The 19,278-nt window shown below is 47.8% G+C and overlaps 2 protein-coding genes and 1 long non-coding RNA gene across 4 annotated transcripts; 1 reads left to right on the top strand and 2 right to left on the bottom strand.

Annotated features, from left to right (window-relative positions):
- The first annotated feature begins 754 nt into the window (after positions 1-754).
- LOC147191156 (uncharacterized) lies at positions 755-16,424 on the top strand. Its single transcript, XR_015103667.1, has 6 exons — positions 755-914; positions 1,699-1,806; positions 8,961-10,840; positions 14,100-14,274; positions 15,528-15,666; positions 16,082-16,424. It is a non-coding gene; the product is annotated as an uncharacterized LOC147191156 (long non-coding RNA).
- plekho1a (pleckstrin homology domain containing O1a) lies at positions 2,693-11,055 on the bottom strand. Of its 2 annotated transcripts, XM_086136321.1 has the most exons (10): positions 10,924-11,055; positions 10,235-10,387; positions 9,021-9,161; positions 7,069-7,173; positions 6,237-6,335; positions 5,864-6,163; positions 5,706-5,803; positions 4,738-4,894; positions 4,323-4,435; positions 2,693-4,252 (listed from the first exon to the last, which is right to left on the bottom strand). In XM_086136321.1, exons 1-10 carry the CDS (start codon positions 10,948-10,950, stop codon positions 3,604-3,606), a joined length of 1,842 nt encoding a protein of 613 aa, XP_085992447.1. In that variant the 5' UTR covers positions 10,951-11,055; the 3' UTR covers positions 2,693-3,603. The 2 variants fall into 2 exon arrangements, with proteins under 2 accessions (XP_085992447.1, XP_085992446.1); XM_086136320.1 differs by lacking the exons at positions 10,235-10,387; positions 10,924-11,055 and having other exon boundaries at positions 9,021-9,350.
- Positions 14,006-18,495, bottom strand: tatdn1 (TatD DNase domain containing 1). Its single transcript, XM_086136322.1, has 12 exons — positions 18,391-18,495; positions 17,482-17,547; positions 17,360-17,409; positions 16,647-16,710; positions 16,418-16,564; positions 16,303-16,345; positions 16,148-16,233; positions 16,045-16,085; positions 15,548-15,624; positions 15,284-15,354; positions 15,087-15,213; positions 14,006-14,212 (listed from the first exon to the last, which is right to left on the bottom strand). Exons 1-12 carry the CDS (start codon positions 18,476-18,478, stop codon positions 14,107-14,109), a joined length of 966 nt encoding a protein of 321 aa, XP_085992448.1. The 5' UTR covers positions 18,479-18,495; the 3' UTR covers positions 14,006-14,106.
- Between the last annotated feature and the right edge of the window lie 783 nt (positions 18,496-19,278).

The raw sequence follows: 19,278 nt of genomic DNA on the forward strand, positions 1-19,278 counted from the left end.
TCAGGGAGGCGCTCTTGAGCGCGTTCAACACTTAACGTCACCCTGGACAGGTCGTTGGCTGATTTGCGGCCTTTTCCAGCTGACTGTCAATCTTGTCAGGTGTCTTCCCGCCCAAGAGGATGTGGAACAACCGCTTGATTACTAGCCGGCCAATCAGTGACGACAATTTAGTGTCACTGCAGCATTTGACCAATCGGTAGCGTTGCAAGGTGCGCGGCACTTCCTCGTTTAGCCAAACCAAGTACCGTAAGAATCGCTCTCATTTTGAACGTACTTGTCATTTCGCAAGTGTTCATGGTAAGTGGACAATTTTTGATGTCATAATAGTTACGCCAAGCGATGACAATTTTCAGTGACTCACATGATGTGCACTTATTGTCCAGCAGATGGCGTCCTCTTATTTCTGCTGTGACGCGCCAACGACAGTAAATTTAATCTAATTTATTATTCAATATGCTGTTTGTTGTTATCTGCTGAATGACGTCACCCTCTACAACAGACAGGAGCACATTTTCATCTTTGTTGGGATGTCTTTCAAGTTTGTTGCCATTACCTCTGTGCGTGTGTGTTTGCGCATTTATTTAAATGTTTACTCTGACCTCAAAGCTTTTGATTATTTTTGAAAACTCTAACTCATATACATGTACACGTACGCACACACCATCATGAACCTGCACGCATACTCACGGCTGTGTTGATGACATTACAGTGACCTCACGGTTATGTGATGAGGTCACACGGTGCTGACAAACAGGAAGTATTTTTAGCTCTGTTGCTAGCCGGCTAACAAGCAGAAAGAAAAGAGGGAAATTTGACGTTTATAACGCGCTCCGGGGCTTTGACTCACGCACACGCACACACACACACACACACACACAAGGCCACACACACTTACACTCCTACACGTATTCCAGGTCAGTGTTACAGTTTGTTCTCATTAGGCTGTGTGTGTGTGCGCGCGTGCGGCTAAATAAAAGATGCGAGTGATGATGACACCCAAGCGTAAATAATTTAAACTTTTGGGAGTGTTTTGATGTCACTGAATAATCTCTTTAGCACGCATGCTAACACTCTGAAAGCTGTCCCCCCCACCCCCAGTCAAACTGTCATTTGAAACCATAACCCAGCCGTGAAACCCTAAAATTGCCTTCAAATTCTCATTTAATGCCTGAATTGGCATCCGTAAAATGGTCTTGAAAGACTAATTTCAACCCCAAGATTGTCTTCACAGCCACGCCACCTGATTTCAAACCTTCATTGGAAACACTCATCCCATTTTGAATCCCTGAAATGGGTTCGAAACCTGAATTCGAAAACCTAATCTGTATTTAAGGCCTCAATGTGGAACCCTAACGCTCTCTTTAAACCCTAAACTGGCCTTGAAGCCCCAATTTCAAACCTGATCCTTTTTTGGGGCATCAATTCAATCAAGTCACCCTTGAAACCCTAAAATGACCTTGAAACACTTATTTGAAAGCTTGAAATTATTTTCTCCCTCCTAATTTGGAAACCCTTATCCTTACTGAAAACCTTCATTTCAAAACCTGACCCTGTCTCGAAAACCCTCATTAGGAATCCTAAAAATCTGAATGTTCTTGTGTCCGTTGTTGTGCTGATCGGAGGCCAACTTGAATTTCGGAGGCCAACTTGAATTTATCGATTTTTTGCGGTCTCTTATGCTTTTTTTCCCCCCTCCAGCTGCCATTGGCCACACGAGCAAGACATCAGGATGATTGACCCCTGCCGAGATTGACAGCAGCTCAAGAAAAGGTTGAGGAAGATGAGGGTGAAGATCAGGCGAGAGAGGTGATGACTTGAATTGTCCTTTAAGGCGTCAGCACGTGCGGCTGCAGATGAGCCGTAACGAAATGTGCATACATGAATGTGTAATGACACGCACGCCTGTGTCGGATGTGTAATGGAGCGATGTTGCTCGTCTGCCCTACATCTGCTGCCCCGCTCTTTATTACAGCTCACTGACCTGTGTGCGCTGCACGCGTGCGTGCGTGCGTGTGTGTGAGCCTCCCAAGCGTTGCTGCCGTTGCATGAAATCATTTTTTTGGGGTCATGTACGTGTATTCAAGTCTTGTGAGCGCACATGAGAGAGTGCGAGTCAGTGAAAGTGTGTGAATGGGGGTTAGGGTGGAGTATAAAATTGTGAATGTGTGAGTGCGTGAACCGAGTTTGAACGTATGTACATTTTTGACTGCGAGTGTTTGCGTTTGAACGACGTGACCGCATTTGGTTTTGATTTGATGACTTTTATTACAGGTGCGCTTTCAACAGGAAGTAACAAACAGGAAGTGTGTGTGTGCATGTGTACAGTCGTTTTGTTTTTTAATTTTAATCCCTACTTCCTGTTTGAGATTGTCAGTGCAGCCAGCCTTCTTCTGACATCCCATAATGGTCAGGCAGATCGCTGTGTGTGTGTGCGTGTGTGCTCGTGCTCGCGTGTTTGTGCTTTTTGACACAAGCGGCAACATGACAAATATCATTCAAGGCTTCACTGTCACATTGAATCAGCTAAAAAACATTAGGATGATAGTCATGACAATATCAATAAAAAGAGGACTTAAAGGGAGGTCAATTTTCCTCCAGAATGAACACAACAAACACGAACATTTAAAAGTCAATGTTGTCAAATGATTATTTCAAAACAAATTAAAACCAGACCTTTAAAAAAAAAATACAATTATTGTCTTTGTGCTGGTTTTTTTTAAACTTGGCGTATTGCAGACTTTTGAAAAATTCCTTGAGAATTCAAACGTTCAAGTTTGAAAGTTGTTGATGACATCGTCATCGCTGATGACGTTATTGCTGATGACTTCATCATTGTAAGAGCATTAAAAAAAAAAACCTGCTCGGTGACTTGGAAAAAAAAGTCAGCCCAGCAAGTTTCATCCAAAGCATCAAATAACCATCTCGTGTCATCTATGGAAGCCATTTTTGTTGCTTCTTATTGCTGGTTGTCAAACACATGCTCGACTGCGAGACTTCATAGGAAGCCACAAGCTATTTTCAGCTAGAAAAGTCTGCTCGGAAAAAAACAAACAAACCCCACCCGAGTTGAAAACGTGTTGAAAAGTGCTGCAGCAGCAAATCATCGCATTGATGACCCATTGTTTTTTTCTGCTGGTTAGAGAAGGGCAGCCGTGCCCTCCAAAGTGGAAGATTCCTGAGGAGGAAGAGTCGGGGCGACTCGGACTCGTACTTTGTGCAGACGGGTGGAATAACGGGAAGTCACATTGGACTCCCGCAGAGTCATATGGAGTCACGTGGAATCAAATGGAGTCAAGTGGAGTTACTTTGGGTCATGTGGAGTCACGTAGAATCAAGTTGATTCAGAAAGATGGCATCAAGTGGAATCATAAGGTGTCCGGTGGAGTCACGTGGTCAGACGGTGTCAAATGGAGTAACATGCAATCACATGGAATCAAACGGGGGGCACCTCGAGTCATGTTGGCGTTGACGTCGAGTCGCCTGGAATCAAGTTGAGTCAGATGTGCTTCCGTGGAGTTACGTGATAAGTGCTGGTTGAAAAAACACACATGCCCTGCAAGGTGGTATAAAAGTGGAAAATTCCTGAGAAGGATAAAGTTGGGTTCAGGGCGACTCGGACTCGTCCTCAGGCGACGTCGCCACTTTGTCCGTGTCGACGTCTGCCGCACCCTCGGGTGAGGCGGGCGTGGTTGGCGTCATCTTCTCGTAGGTTCTCCTGCGCTGGCGTCGCAACGTGTGACTCTGCAGCTCTTTTACCTCCTGCAGCACTTCCCGTGCCTCCTGCCAGGAACACATGGCCTCCACTAGGAGGCGCTCTGCCTCAGCACACCTCTTCTGGAGCTCCACCTCGTCCTGCTTCGGTTTTTGGGGCGTTTTGGTCTGACAGGTGTCTGACGATTCTGATAAGCTCTTGAATTTTTTGTGACCTTCGCAGGACGAATCGTCACCGCGGTGTGGACATGTCGACGGCTTGGCCGGCATATCCACGGCGCCGCTGTCTGGTCCTAGGGTGATCGGCGGCGATTCGGTAAGACGGAGCGCCTCTGAGGAGGGGTCCGGCGAGTCAATCAAACGAGGGGAGTCGCTTGGACAAGCGGAAGACCGCGAGCCTCGGGAGCGAGGGGAATCGACGTCCCGGGAACGATTCTTGTGGGCTTTGCAGCGTGGAGATTCGCGACTTCTCAGTCGGGGCGAGTCCTTACGTCGGGGGCCAGGAGAATCGCCACTACGGCTACGAGGAGACAAAGATGACCTGAGGACGCATAAAAACACAAGTTCACCCAAGTTGGCGTCATAGGGAGTCATGCGTGTCTGCACGGCACCTGGAATGAGGCGAGTCTCCGCCCCTGAGGTGATGAAGATGAGGAGACTCCACCCCCTTCCCAAACGCTGCGCTTCCTCCTCTTTCTCGCTCAGCCTTGGCCTTCTGCAGCTCCTGTCACAAGACATGTACCCTCGTGGAGTCACATGGGGAACCAAACTAGTCAACGCGACTAGTCAATAAGAGAAGATGATGAGTCAGTAGTATGAGCCAGCAAAAAGATTTCATGGGACTAGTCAACATGGCTAGTTAGCACAACTACTCCGCAAGGCCAGTCGGGAGGACTGGTCAACCTTGCCAATGAGGTTCGTCATTGAGAATGGCGCAATGCTGATCAGCACAATGACCCAGCGGGCTTGGTCAACGGGATTAGCAAAACTGACTAATGCTAAGGCGAAAAAAAGAAGAGCGTTAACCTGCAGTCGTAGTTCCTCGAGCAGTTCCTGCGCCCGTTGCATTTTCTGGGCGATGAGAGACTGCAGTTGACCCACGGGCTGCACCGAGGCTCCGCCCTCCTCTTCTGCAGGACGTCGGCTGAGAGCCCAACGCAACTCGGAGCGAATCATCGCCGGTCTGTCAATGACGAGAAGAGGCATTTAGTGGACTGGGATGGTTCCTAAAAAAAATCTCTGTCTGTAAATCTGTAATTGCATTCACTGACCTCTAGATGGTGGACTATATATTAATTCATTCATTTTCTGAACCGCTTATCCTCACAAGGGTCGCGGGGGGGGCGGGGTGCTGGAGCCTATCCCAGCTGTCTTTGGGCAGTAGGCGGGGGACACCCTGAACTAGTGGTAAGATCTAAAGCCCGGAATGTGGGAGGAAACCGGTGGACCCGCAGAAAACCCACGCAAGCACAGGGAGAACATGCAAACTCCACACAGGAAGGCCGGAGCCGGATTCAAAGCTTGCACCTCTGCATTGTGAGGTCGATGCGCTAACCACTGGACCACTGGGGCCGCCGTGGACTATATAGTTGAGCCAAAACGATTCATCCAATACCAAGATCAGGGATGTTAAACTCATTTTTGTCGCGGTACACTTTGGAGTTATGTCTTCCCTCGCAGGGCCGTTACGACCGAAGAAATGTTTAATCATCGCATCGTATTATTAAAAAAAAATAAAAAAGACGGATGACGAGTTTTGATATCAGACAACTATTTGTTTGTTGTTTCTTCAACTATTGTTCAAGTGAGTGTAAACTGGGTAACAAAAGGATTTCGGTATAGATTTGAGCAAGTATCATGGAAGTTGATGCATACGATTTGCTTTCGCGGGCCACATAAAATGATGTGGCGGGCCGGATCTGGCCCCCGGGCCTTGGCTTTGACACCCGTGACCTAGATAGTGATGGGCAGTCATTTCCAGCCTTTGTGTCCACCTGGAGGAGAGGACTTCATCCATGGATGCGCAGCGGCTCCGCCCCACGATGCTGTTCCGCTTCCCAGGCTGAGGGGTTCTGGAATGTTTTTGAAGGACCTGAAAGAAGACGCACACTCACATCAACACGTCCTTCCATGATGCGTTCGATCTCCTTACCTGCAGCTGTTGGCTCTTGTGCACCTTGGAGTTTTCCAGGTGGGAATATTTCCCCCAGGAACGCTCGCTTCCTCTGGGCAGACTTCCCGTCTTCACTTTGGGTTCCTTGGTTCGTACTCGCAGTTTGGACACGTCCGTCCCCGAACGCTGACGTCCGCCGCCTCCGGCCGCCGCCGTTGCCGCCCGCCCATTGGAGCCCACGTGGAACACGCTCTCCCAGGAGGTGCCGTCACATTCTGAGAAGCCCTCCTCCTCGGCCACTAGATCGAGGGCCAGCATGCCGTGACAGGACGAGGAGGCCTGGACGTCCAAAAGGAGATGACAGATGAGAAAACACAAGTCAGATGCTGCAGACCACTTGAGGGCGCCATACCACGGTCATCAAGTGTCCCCGGGTGGGAAGACGGCGTCCTTGCGGGATCTTGGCTCGGTCTCGGGTGGGATGCACCAACACATCCTCCTCCATGGTCACCTACATGCAAGCGGATGTGTGAGGGGGGGGGGGGAATAAAGAGATGAGGACGTGTTCAAAGTCACAACTAATTCATTAATTTCCCCCTCTGGAGGTCGAAAATGATGTCCGTTTCCCACGTTGGAATCACGTGCAAGTGCTGTACATGTTCAAATCCAGTGGATTCGAAGGACTCGTTTCCACGGTGTTGCTCACATGAACATACTTGTACGGTCATTTAAAACATGAGCGCCGGACATTTAGACATGCGCGCATGAGGACCAAAGTATGTGATTCAGGACGGCTTGGACGTGTGGCCAGCTGGTCGTTTGGAGGGAGAGGCGGCCGTGTACTTGTGGACATTTGGACACGGGGACATGCTTGTGTGGATGTACGCAAATATGACCAAAAGGACGTTTGATGACGTGTTCTCGGACACACGTGGGAGTGCGGTCACGTGTGCATACGGACATCAAAATGTGATTGTGTAGACATTTAAGCGTTGCAACGTTAATGTGGATTTATTGAGTTCCAGGATGGATTTTTGTTGACATTTTCAGGAGTGGACATGCGGACATCTCTGGACTTGTTGCCATGAGGAGATGTGGACATTTGGATGTTAATTGACATTTCACATGCGGGAATTTCAAATTTGGTTGTGTGGCTATGCGGAGTTGTGGACATGCTAACGTGAGTTAAAAAAAAAGAAAAAAAAAAAGAACATTTGGATGAGTGACTGCGTCGAGTTGCTGACCTGGTCCAAAACTCTATTTTTGGCCTTGGCGATGGCGACATTGAGAGCGGTGATCCATGACTCTTTCTCCTCGGGACTGACGGCCAGGAAGAGAAGGTTGGGAACCTGAAAGAGGACGGACGATATGTCCGGCTCATCACCTGAAGACGTCGCGATGACGATTGTGCCCCCCCGTATGTGAGCATGCGAGTGTCCATCACTCTCAAGGGAAGGGATATCGCATCTTTTTACACGCCGTCCATGCTGGAAGATGAGATCACTGCGGTGAAGATGAGGATGAAGATAGCAGCGGGGCTGTGTACTAACACCAATGCTAACACCGTCAGATTATTCCGCTCCGACTCGTCCTGTGACACACTAATGGGATTCTGTGGATTAAATCTTTTTACATGGAGGGGAAAAAAAACAAGCCCCAAGCTCAGCCAGTCAGAACGGCTGAGGCAGAGTCATCGTTGGCATTAAATTCAGCCCACCGCTCACCAGAGGGATGCCGGAGAAAATCCACCAATGACGACGTAGCGACTTTCAGGCGGGGATGAAGTAAATCTCTTTGCGCGTCCTGTGACATCACTAAAACACGCCAAAGAGTCCCGCTGCTGCACTTCGGAAGCTTTTCCAGCACCCGAATAAAACCAAATGCAAAGTGGCCCAAATCCTCAGGGTGACATCATCCAAAAGCTGCAACACATCCTGACGCCGGCCCCCCAACACCCTCAGCCCAAAGCATCCCACATCCTGAAATGATTCCACCTCAAAACCTTTTCGTTCCTGAAGCCATGCCGACACGATTCAAAACCTTCCCCCGAAATGTCTCCGCCTCATAAAGATGCCAAATTCCGAAACGACTCCTCGTCCTGAGCCCACCTACTTCCCAAAACACCTCTTACCCTGAAATCCTCCTCGCCCTGAAAAACTACTTCCATAAACTGTCCTAAAATAATCTAAAAAAAAAAAATCCCACGCCCAGGATCCGAAACTCTTCCACACTTCAATTGCATCATGACATTACAGGAAATGACATCACAGACGATGACATGTGGGCTGTGCTGGGAATAATTTCCTATCCACTGTGTAGTGAGTGGGTGGCCCGGTGGTCCAGTGGTTAGCACGTCGACCTCACAGTGCAGAGGTATCGGGTTCAATTCCAGGTCCGGCCTCCCTGTGTGGAGTTTGGATGTTCCCATACGTGGGTTTTCTCCGGGTACTCCATTTTCCTCCCACGTTCCAAAAAAAAACATTCACGGCAGGCTGATTGAACACTCTAAATTGTCCCTTGGTGCGAGTGTGAGCGTGAATGGTTGTGTCTTTCTGTGTGCCCTGCGATTGGCTGCCAACCAGTTCAGGGTGCCCCCCGCCTACTGCCCGAAGACAGCTGGGATAGGCTCCGCCCCCCCGCCCCCCACGACCCTTGTGAGGATAAGCAGATCGGAAAATGAATGAATGAATGCGTAGTGAGTTGTAGACAAATTGATGAGTTGAATCACAGCGCTGGAAAAAAAATAAAATTAGTCCGTTATATAAAACCCCTTTGTACCGATTCGGGAGTAAGGGATGAATGGATGATTCCAAATGAATGGATGATTCCAAATGTAGTCGCTAATCAATAGATCATATATTTTAACCCTTTCGTGCACCCTGTAATCTGATAACATGAGAAGCTGTCCACTGTAGCGACTGCTGTCCCCGAAAGGGTTCAGGAACGAACTCGGTCCGTCCTCAAGTCACTTTGATTGGATTTGGAAATCCCAAAATGGCTACTGCATCAAAATCTTGATATGGTGTTGACTGATGAATGATTCTGATCGCAGTTATGTGCATTCGGAATCTTTCATCACTCGCCTACTACCGGACAAGTGTGACAGGGATTTTTTTTCCTTCCTCGAACTGTCTAGGTGCATTGTATAAAAGACCCGCGCAGTGATGACGGAATGGGCAGGAGGCGTTGAACCGACCGTGTTGCCGCGCCGTCGGCATCGGATGAGTGTGAAGCGGCTGTGGTTCTTCTTGCTGCGACTCTTGGCCTTCCTCAACTCTTCCGAGCGCTCGTAGTCAGCCAGGTCCAAGACTTCCTGAGATTTACGCTCATCCCTCACCTGAGAAGGTAAAACAAGGCAACGCTCACAGAAGACCACGACGCTCTCGTGCAATATTGAAACACGTTCACTCAAATTGCGGAAATTCTTCCCCTTCGTGTGCATTACTGAAAATCTCTGGCACTGCATCCAGACACGCAGCTGTTGTGACGCCATTGCCTTTGGAAATTGAAGCCATACTGGTCGCATGTGCAGAACCACATGACCTGCGCGAGCGCTCAGTGCAGACAACTGTTACGTAAGAAGGCGGCGGTACAAACGAGTCAATAAGTGTGTCGATATGTGATCGACACGATACTGGCCGGCGCTTCACACAGAACACACGAGCTTGGGCGCGTGCCTCTCGTTAGGCGCACATGTTCTTTAGCTCTTAATGGGAAACGGCGAGAGGGATTGATAATAACGCCTCAATGCCTCTCAGCTCGTTAGTGCGGCACTAATAACAGTCCTTTGACCCTAACGCAGAGCCGACACATGATTGCGCGGTGATGGTTAATGCGCGCGTTCAAAGCATCATTCATTTGAAATCTCAGCCTGGAAATGACTAACTGCGTCTTTGCGATCGCGCGCGTGTGTAAATTTGTGTGCATTTGCGCAGGCATCCATGTCTTTGCGAACGAATGCTCATCAGTGTGTATCAGCTGCAGGCTCGGTGGTGTCACATGATCTTTGATTCAGTCGCACGTGTTGACTGCTCAGCCGGCAGCCCGCGTCTTTGGGTTTGTGCATGCGCGTTTGCCAGCGTGCATGTGTTTCGATACGACTCTGCGTGTTTTTCTATGTTTGTATCTGACTGCATGTCTGTTTTAGTGTCTTCCTGTTTGACCGTGCGCATGTGACTGCATGTGAGTGACTGTGTTGGGTTGGGGGGTGCGCATGTTTGTATGGGTGTTTAGGTGTGTGCAATATTTTGTGGAGATGCACCTTTGTATGTGGTGTGTGCATGCGTGCGTATGCACTGTACCTGTGCTCGCGTGTGTTTCAGTGCCTGTGTATGCATATCTGCCTGTGAGCATGCGTGCGTGTGGCACACACACACACACACATGCGCGTGTGATGCTCGTCATTCTGACCTCCTTCTCTGATATGAACAAGTGTTCTCCTCTGAGGACCACGTAGCGACTCCTCCAAAGCTCCCTGAAGATCCCGCGGCCGCAGAACTTCCTCAGCCAACCGAGCTTATCAGGTGGAGGTGGAGCACCCGAATGGGCCGGGTCCTGGGGCCCCTGTGCGCGCACACACACACACACACACACACACACACACTGATGATGTGTGCTCGCAATGTGTGGATATGTATATTAATGTGTGTGTGTGTGTCTGTCTGTGCACGCTCACTTTGTTAGAGCTTCAGATTTTGTGAAACAGCTATATAAATGTCCATATATTTTTTATATACTGTATGTATATTAGGTACACTATGGATTGAGCTCCTGTAATTTGATTATATTGATATTGTTGTAAAAAAATAAATAAATCTATATATATATATTAAGATGATGCTCGCCTCTTAGAGATGTCCCGGAGCTGCGCGAAAAAAAAATGCCATTATTATTCGCAACTAAATATTCAGGACATGACGAACTCTTCCTCGGAGGTTTGCTGTTGTAGCCGATGAAGTGGCCAGGCAAGGGACTCGGGAGCACACGAGGGATGGAGACGATGGAGGAGAGATGAAGGTCCGAACTTAGGAATGGATGTTTAGTAATGATGGAGGGATGAATGTGTGGCGCACGCGCGCGATTCACGTGTGCGTTCCTACCGGTCCTGCGTGGTTGCTCTTCTTCATGCTCGCTCGCTCGCTCCGTTTCTTCTTCAGCTTCGTCTCGTTCTTCTCGGTTCGTCTGTTGTCTGACGGGTTGGAGGCGGCGTCCTGCCTGCCTGCCTGCCTGCCCACGAGCACGCGCGTATGCGTGCGTGCGGGTGGGCAGATGCTTCCCCTCGTCGTGCACGCGCGCTTTAACCTAGATTTCCAGTGCGCGTCAAGGCGCCATCTGGCGGCGCGAGCACGCTCGCGCAGGTCTGAACAAAGACACGCGTCATATATTTTTTTTTGTGTGGGGGGGGGGTGGTAGAGTTCATGATATTCTCAGTGAGTGTGGTTTTGAGGTGTGGCAGTAATTTGCATATTGCACTTGCTGCAATGCCAAGGCACTAAATTGAAGTGATACATCTCAAATGAGAGACAAACCTTGTACAGCAGGGAGAGTTACACTATCTCACCCAAGGGTGAGTACACTCCTCATATTTTTGTAAATATCTTTAATTACATTCTTTTCATGTGACAACACTGGAAAAAAAAGACCACTTGTAGAACGGTGTCAATTAACTCGGCCCACACTATTACAGTGAGCAGAGAGCGAGAAATGAGTCCACCACACACAGTCGTCGGTGACGATTTCATACCTGTCAGCTTTTCGGAGCGCCAACCTGTATAAACTAACAAAAAAATCCTTATAAAGAGCAAAAAATCCTTATAACATACCAAAGCATTTTATGTCAAAATAGTTAGTTAGTTAGTTAGTTCCGCCCGCTCCTATTTGGAACATTGGGCGACAAGCCTCCTCCATTTGTTCCGGTCACTGGCGACCTTTCTTGCTCCATGCCAGCTGACACCCATCTCACTGAGGTCTTCTTTGGCAGTTTGTCTCCACGTCTTCTTTGGCCTACCTCTCTTCCTCTTTCCACCCTCTGGCATCCAGTCCATGGCCACACTTGCCGGTCTCTCTCTTGGCAGCCGGAGTACGTGGCCGATCATTTTCCTTCTCCTTTCAGAGACAATGTCTGACAGTTCAGCCACTCCTGCCCTCTTCATCACCTCCTCGTTGGTGATGTGGTCTCTCCATGAGATCCTCAGGATGGATGTCAAAATAACGGCACAGAAAAAAACCCACGAAATTTTCAATGATATTTATTGTAGATCTCCATAATACAATGTCTGGTTAATGTCTAATCATCATTCTACTTAGTGGCATTACTGTGTTCAGAGTTGTATTCCGGAAATGAAAGCATTCGAGTAGACGAGCACCGTTCTGGGCAAGAGCAAACGGAGCTGCCTGTCAGGGTGGGGGTGGGGCGGAAATTTTCAGAATCCGTATGATTTGTGCGATACGGCCATATATGGAAGATTCACCACAAAATCCGTATCAACTATGGCTAAACCGTATGAGTTGACAGGTATGCGATTTACAGGCGTCACAAGACGTAGCGGGCTCTGCATGGGGGGTCTGCAAAGTCGCACCTCGTCGGGCCTTGGCAATAAGCACGGGTAGGCAGAGTTGCGATCGCCTTGCCATGACAACAGGGACGGGCGTGTCTCTGATATGACATCACACAGCTGCTCATCATCTGTGTAGACTTTAGTCCCGCGACACCAAAAAGATGTTGGCATTCTTTGCGGGGCTGTCAAAAAGAGACACCCCAAAGCTTGGAAAACCCGCCGCCGCTTTCCAACAGTGCGCACCGCCAATCATACTACACCTTAAGACCGTAAGGTTCGTAGCATGGAAGCCTGCGTCAACCTGGAGAGAATCTCAGAGATGGAGATCCTCCGTCAGGTCATCCAAGAGGTGGCCGCCCAGAACCAGAGAGATTTGGAGACCCTCCGCCAAGAAGTGCACAACGCCGTTGGCCAAACGCATCGAGATGCCAAGACGGTCCGCCAGGAAGCCAGGACCCTTCGCCAGGAGGTGCAGAAAGCTCTGGGCCCCAACTTGGCAGACGCGGACGCCCTACGCCAGGAGATCCGCGAGCAGACCCAGAGGGACATGGATACCCTCCGTCAAGAAGTGCTCAACATGCTGCAAAGAGACATGAAGGTTGTCCGCCAGGAGTCCAAGAGGCTCCGCCAGGAAGCGCAAAGCGTGGCCACCATGCGCCAGGAGTGGGAGGAGGTCCGCAACAACCTGTGCTCGCTGTCGGACAGGCTGAAGGCCGTGGCGGAGCATTCCGGCGCCAACGTCGGGGCCCCCAAGGCCATCCCGTGGTCGTCGGCCAGGAGGAAGCTCCGAGATACCTGCTGGGGGATCTCGCTGCCGCTGGCTATGACGCTGTGTGCCGTGTTTGGCTTTGGGATCGGTATCACCCTGTCCTAGGACACCTGTCTGTGACTGCGCTTTGAGCAAGATAAATGTTTAAAAAAAAAAAAAAAACCCCAAAAACTAACTTTGTGATTTTGTGAAACTACTGACACCCCCCTACAGTTTCTATAAATGCATTTCTTGAAAACTCACGTTTAGATTTTTTTTTTTTGAAGACAGGTGAGCCATGTCATTCGGAGAGCACGTGAAAAAAAAACATTTTAAACATTTAAAATCAAGTATTAGATATCATACTAAAACAAAGAACTCATCGTTTATCTTATTTTGTAAGGTCCACTCATTTCCATCCCTTTTCTATAGCGCTTACCGTCATTAGGCTTGCAGCCGAGATGGAATTTACGGATTCCAGAACAACGGTGGGGTTCGCTGTGCCGGTGTCACGGCGCATAGTGACAAACGACGGAGTGGTCGCCAACGTCAGGGCACATTGACTGGTCATAAGGCACATAAATACGAACACTGGACTGATGGAGAGGTAAAATTACGACACATGGAGACAACGGACTAGTGACCAGTCAATGTCAAGGCACATATCGGCCACGAGTGTTCCCACTCATCAACTCTACAAATGACGCTCCGATACACAGCTGATACACTGCCATTAGATGGCGGCAGCAACAGCACAAAAATTTGGCACCTTAGAATTTTAGATGAGTATATTGAGCGCTCACTGTACCACTATGTATGCTGCCGGACTAGATGTCTCCCCATCGGATCCAGTGAAGAGCATCTTGGCGGGTCCGGTGCTGCTTGACAATGTTTTATGTCATTGATCATTTATTCAACAATGTCTGGTCTCCGTTCCACGATTTATGTCATTGCATTGTGTTCATCTCAGCTTCCGATCATCCACTAGAAGAGAAGAAGACCCTGTTGGTGTTGTCGAAGATCCTGCTGGAAAGCTCCGAGGGGTCCTCCTCCCTTGCTGCGGCCATCACCTCCAGAACTTGTCTGTACGAGACAACTCAATGGGTCAAATCGCGGCAACGAGTCACATAACGTCCACGTCGCAAGTAAGTCTCAAGTCTTGACCTTCAACTTTCAGCCTTTGTAATGGTCCCGACAAAGTCTCTGTGTGCGTTTAGTGCAGGGGTGTCAAACACGGCCCGCGGGCCGGAACCGGCCCCCAAGGAGGTTCGATCCGGCCCGCAGGACCATTTAAAAGTGAAAAAAATGCATTAAAGACATAGAATGAATCTTTTAAATAACATGTAATTCGTGGATTATCCGCTAGGGGGCACACTGTTTTGATCAAAGTAGAAGACAACATTGTTTTGATCAGGGAAGAAAACAGCAGTCTCAGTCTGTCACAGAGATATGAAATGATATGAAAGCGCCAAATCAATGCTTCTTGAGACCAAAACAAAGGAAAGAGATGGTATTTTGGTGATTCATAGCACAGTATGGTTTCATGTTGATGGTTCAGCCCACTTGACATCTACCGTATCCGTATGTGGCCCACAATGTGAAATGAGTTTGACACCCCTGGTTTAGTGCTTCTCCAAGACTTATTAGTATGAACGTGTGCCACACACTGGCATTTTCGCTGTAGAAACAGAAAATAATGTGAAATGCCATGGAGAAATCAATGTATCCAAGTAACTCGAGTTTAGACAGTGGCAACGCAAGATGGCCGCTGCTAGCTTGACTTCTCACGATGGTGAGTAAGGCGGCATGAGCGGTACAGGTTATGATGTACGTCTGTGAAGCCGAGTCGAGCCTTTGGCTAGTTTTAGCCACGCCAGCCCCAAATCCTAAATTTACCAACTTAAGTGTCGGAACCCAAGTCACGTGACGAGTCGCCCACCCGCAGCCCCATACTCACATGATGTGACAGGGCTCGTTCCTGTCCTTCAGGCAGTGCCCCGCCTCCCATTTCTTCTTTGTGGGGAAGGTGGTCTTGACGTATTTGAAGCCGGCGTGTGTGCTCTTGATGCCGCACCACGGAGCATCTGGCGGCCATTGAAACAACGTCAAACCAAGATGTCCGCAACAGCGTCCGCTCCACTCGAGACAACTCACCGGTTTCTATCATCAGTCGCTCGGTGGGAATGCGCTTCACGGCTTCGATGTTGGCCTCGCTTTTCAGGGAACTGAAATGGAAGGTCTCGTTAGCAGCAGGTGGTCTTTTGGACCACGATTTGGCTTCCTTATACTGTACCACAACGAAGTGGTCGGCAGTATATGACGAGGGCAAATACTGAACAAATGATTCAATTACAGTCACCCGTGCATGTGTTTTCTAAAAGCACGTGGCTCGTTGCAGACATGCCTCCTGGCTCTCACCATCCGTTGATCCCGATGTAGAGGTCCAGCTCGATAAGGGCGGCAGCCTCCTCCGCGGTCCCATCGAACGAGTGGACCTGATGAAGGGATTTGAAGGTGAACAGCGAGCAAATCCAAAGGTTTGATTGCAACTCAACTCACCTCAACTGTATTTATATTTCACTTTAAAACAACCACCGCTGCATAGAAAGTGCTGGACATGGAGCAAAAAAAAAAAATCTATGTACATACAACAGTTAAAACAAATTAGTAACATAAAAGCTAAACAGCATCTCATGCTGAGTCAAAAGCCAAAGAATAGAACTCCAAAATGTACAGGGAGCCAGTGAAGGGACGTTGTAGGAGTTGTGTGCTCCCTCTTACGAGTACTAGTCAAGAGGCGAGCAGCAGCATTTTGGACCAACTGGAGATGCTTGATGGAGGATTCAGTTTTCTTTTCATTGAAATCCAAGATAGTCAGTGCCACACATCTCACCCTTGAAGAAACATTCACTCACCACGCCTCCTACGCATCGGTCTCGATTCTTCCTCAAGATGTCTGCAACCCAAGAAGGCGGTCAGATCGTGCGAGACGTGACTGGAGCGGACCTTGTGACTCACCCACGAAGTCCTGATGGGAGTTGCGGCAGTGGAGGAACATGGGAAGCTTGCTCTCCTCAGCCAGATCAAACTGCATCTCAAAGTATCTGTGACACATGACAGACAACAAACAGTATAAGAAATATGGGGGTGGGGGGGACATGTCCTGCACTTACTTGAGTTGCGTCTCTTTGGGGCAAAATTCCAACCGGTCAAAATCTACAAAAACAACAAACTCAATTCAAGCCATTGACCAAACGTTTCCTGACAAACTTGTGGCCACCGACTTGCCTAGTCCGCACTCTCCGATGGCGACCACCTTGGTTCGGTTGTCCGCCGCCAGACGCTGGAGGCGGGCCAGATACTCGGAGGGGCCGGCGCCCTCCTCGAATTGGCCGCAGCGGGTTGGATGGCAACCCACCGTGCAATAGAAGCTGTCTGCGCTCGGCCCAGGAAAAAAAAAATCACTCTAAGTAAAACTCCCCCCCTAAAAAAGGTCTGCGGCAGTCGCCACGCTTACCTCTGCTGTGGGCCAGTTTGACGGCCTCCTCGCTGTCTTCCAGGCTTCCTCCGGTGATCACAAACTGCACACCAGACACACCATCGCATTTACCCAGTGGTTACATTTCACGAGTCGTTTATTTTATCTGAGCATTTGCATTATCAAGATTCCGCTAATATTTACGTCTTGTTCCCATGACAACTGACCGGAGAAAGACACATGATGTGTCATGCTTATGGGCGTCAACTGTGGTTGTGCCCACACAAAGTGGCTGGAGCGGCTCCAGGTTCGGTCACGTTCGGATTACCGGTAGTGTCAATTGTTGTGACACCCCTATTCTCAAATCTGAGATGACGATAGCGCCGTGTTAACAGCAGACAATGCTGCTTTACCTGCTGTGGCCGTGCTGCTGCTCGGAACCGTGTCGTCCCTGGCCTGGCTGCCCTCACCGCGACAGAAGAGATCTGTCAATTTTGTGCATTTGGCCCCATCCTCGATTAAGGTTTTTTTTTGGGTTGTTTTTTGGACTCTGCTTATCTGCGCCACACATATCCTTTTCTGGTGGTTTCTGTTTTTTAAGCATCTTTGCAATTGCAAATGTCCTCTACCCTGGGTCAACTGCGGCAACTTCAAAAAAAAAAAAAAAAGTTTGACCACAAGAGGACCCATGGGTTTAGAAAACCCACCAACCCAACGTCATCTATGCCACCGCCGAGCGAGAAGCGCATCACCTTTTGGACGCCCGCGTCGACGGCTCTGTCGATGACATCACGGAAGTCGTCTGCGGGAACAGAACGCGGCATCAAGTGGAAGCCAAGCCTTCGACGTGACGGACGGAGGAAAACGCTCTCACCTTGGTGCTTGCGCTTGCCTCTGTAGAGCCCATGGAACACAGGGTCTGTTAGGTTCACGCCAATATCTGATTTTTGGACACAAAATTATAACATAGGGGCATTATCTGGTTTGAAAATGAGTCATTTATTTACTGTAGGGCTGCAACTAACTACTATTTCAATAATCGATATGTTTTTTTTTTAAATTCAATGACACTACTGAAAGAAACAAATACATTTATTTACATCCCTTTATTCAAAAACAGAACATCTCAAACTGACGGTGCACAAAATGTCCAAATACCGTAATATAAATAGATTCAGATTTATTTATTTATGTCCGTTTTGCTGCAATTTAATTGGCAATACTTTTGCATTGGTTCAGTTGACGGTGCACAAAATGTCCAAATAATATAAATAGATTCAGATTTATTTATTTATGTCCGTTTTGCTGCAATTTAATTGGCAATACTTTTGCATTGGTTCAGTATTTAAGTACATTTTCTTCCCTAAAAATAAAAACGCAGAGTTGTTCAAACTGGTTCCCAGTATGACTATATCGACTCCTTCGGAATACAACCTCTGACTTGTTTTTAACCCATATAACACATATAACTACTACATTACTGCATTTTGACGTTCGTCATGATGGTTGGAACTACTTGGAATTATGTTTTCTGGCACTTAGTGTAAAAAGTTGCACAACCACGAGATTTGAGCATCATTATTTAACTAAATCTACTTGAGATTTCTCCTTGCGAAAAGTAAATGCGATGATTCAATCAAGCTAGTTTATTTTGAAACCATGTAGTACGTGCCATTGGAGCGGAGACTTGGCATTAGCTCAGGGCCGATAAATGACTTCAAACATAATCACAATGTGGAGGTTTTTTTAAAATTCATAAAATGATGATTAACACGTGCCTTACCGATTAATTTGTGCCGGGCCATTATTGACAGAGTTGAACGAATCCTGCTTGGGAAGAACACACATGCAGCCTTCATCCGGAGTGTCATTTGACATTACCTTAAGTCTCACAAAAGAGGAGCTCAATTTACTGAAATGGCCACCACAATTATCTCAAGTATCGTACAGTACAAGTAAAAGTATGTATTTCTGTGTTTGGGCACATATCAGAGGATGTAATTTCTTTTTCAATTTCTTTTCTTTCAGGCCGCATGGCTCAGGTAGAGTGAGTGTCCCCCAACTCGATCCCCCCCCCAGCCCTTGTGACCATGTTGAAGTGTATTTGAGCAAGATACTGTACTGAACCGCCAAATTGCTCCGATTTCTGCATCGTCAGTAAATAAATTAGGACACAGGGTTAAGGCGCTTTGAGCATCTTTTAGGTGGAAAAGTCCTATAGAATTGAAAGCCACATTTACTAATGTCTATTTTTCCCCCCAGTATCTATACTTCTACTTCCTGCAAATGCACAACAACGTTATTAATGTGACATGAATGATATTTAAAAAACAACAACCTAGAATTAGGAAAAAACTGAAACGGCCTTGTCTAGTCAGGGTTATAGAAAAAATAATAAAAACATAGCCCAACCTGAAAATGGCCTTTATCCATACGTGTGATTTTACTTCAACTTTGACTTCCTTTCTAACTTTACACTTTTTTTTCTCCAAAATTGTATTTATTCTTGACAGTTTATTACATAACAGTCATTGTGATTGGATGTGAATGCCGTGAGTTTAAACAAAAAAATAAACCACATACACACACACACACAAAAACTAAGTTTCAAATGAAAAAGTGACAATTAAACGTTATTACAGAACTGGCAAAACAAACCGAATTAGAATAA

This window comes from Hippocampus guttulatus, chromosome 18 (genome assembly GCF_054856545.1).
Source record: "Hippocampus guttulatus isolate MCC_2025c chromosome 18, RoL_Hgut_1.0, whole genome shotgun sequence".
NCBI lineage: Eukaryota > Metazoa > Chordata > Actinopteri > Syngnathiformes > Syngnathidae > Hippocampus > Hippocampus guttulatus.

What these genes read in the sequence shown, in the direction of transcription:
- tatdn1 (XM_086136322.1), bottom strand. Translation starts at nt 18,478, where the DNA reads ATGACACTCCGGATGAAGGCTGCATGTGTGTTCTTCCCAAGCAGGATT. An exon ending in CTCCCATCAGGACTTCGTGG is followed by an intron (nt 16,086 to 16,147) that starts GTGAGTCACAAG and finishes CTTGGGTTGCAG; the next exon opens with ACATCTTGAGGAAGAATCGA. An exon ending in AACGAGCCCTGTCACATCAT is followed by an intron (nt 14,213 to 15,086) that starts GTGAGTATGGGG and finishes TGTCTCGTACAG; the next exon opens with ACAAGTTCTGGAGGTGATGG.
- plekho1a (XM_086136320.1), bottom strand. Translation starts at nt 9,350, where the DNA reads ATGCGACCAGTATGGCTTCAATTTCCAAAGGCAATGGCGTCACAACAG. An exon ending in AAAATAGAGTTTTGGACCAG is followed by an intron (nt 6,336 to 7,068) that starts GTCAGCAACTCG and finishes GCTTGCATGTAG; the next exon opens with GTGACCATGGAGGAGGATGT. An exon ending in GGGGACACTTGATGACCGTG is followed by an intron (nt 6,164 to 6,236) that starts GTATGGCGCCCT and finishes TTGGACGTCCAG; the next exon opens with GCCTCCTCGTCCTGTCACGG.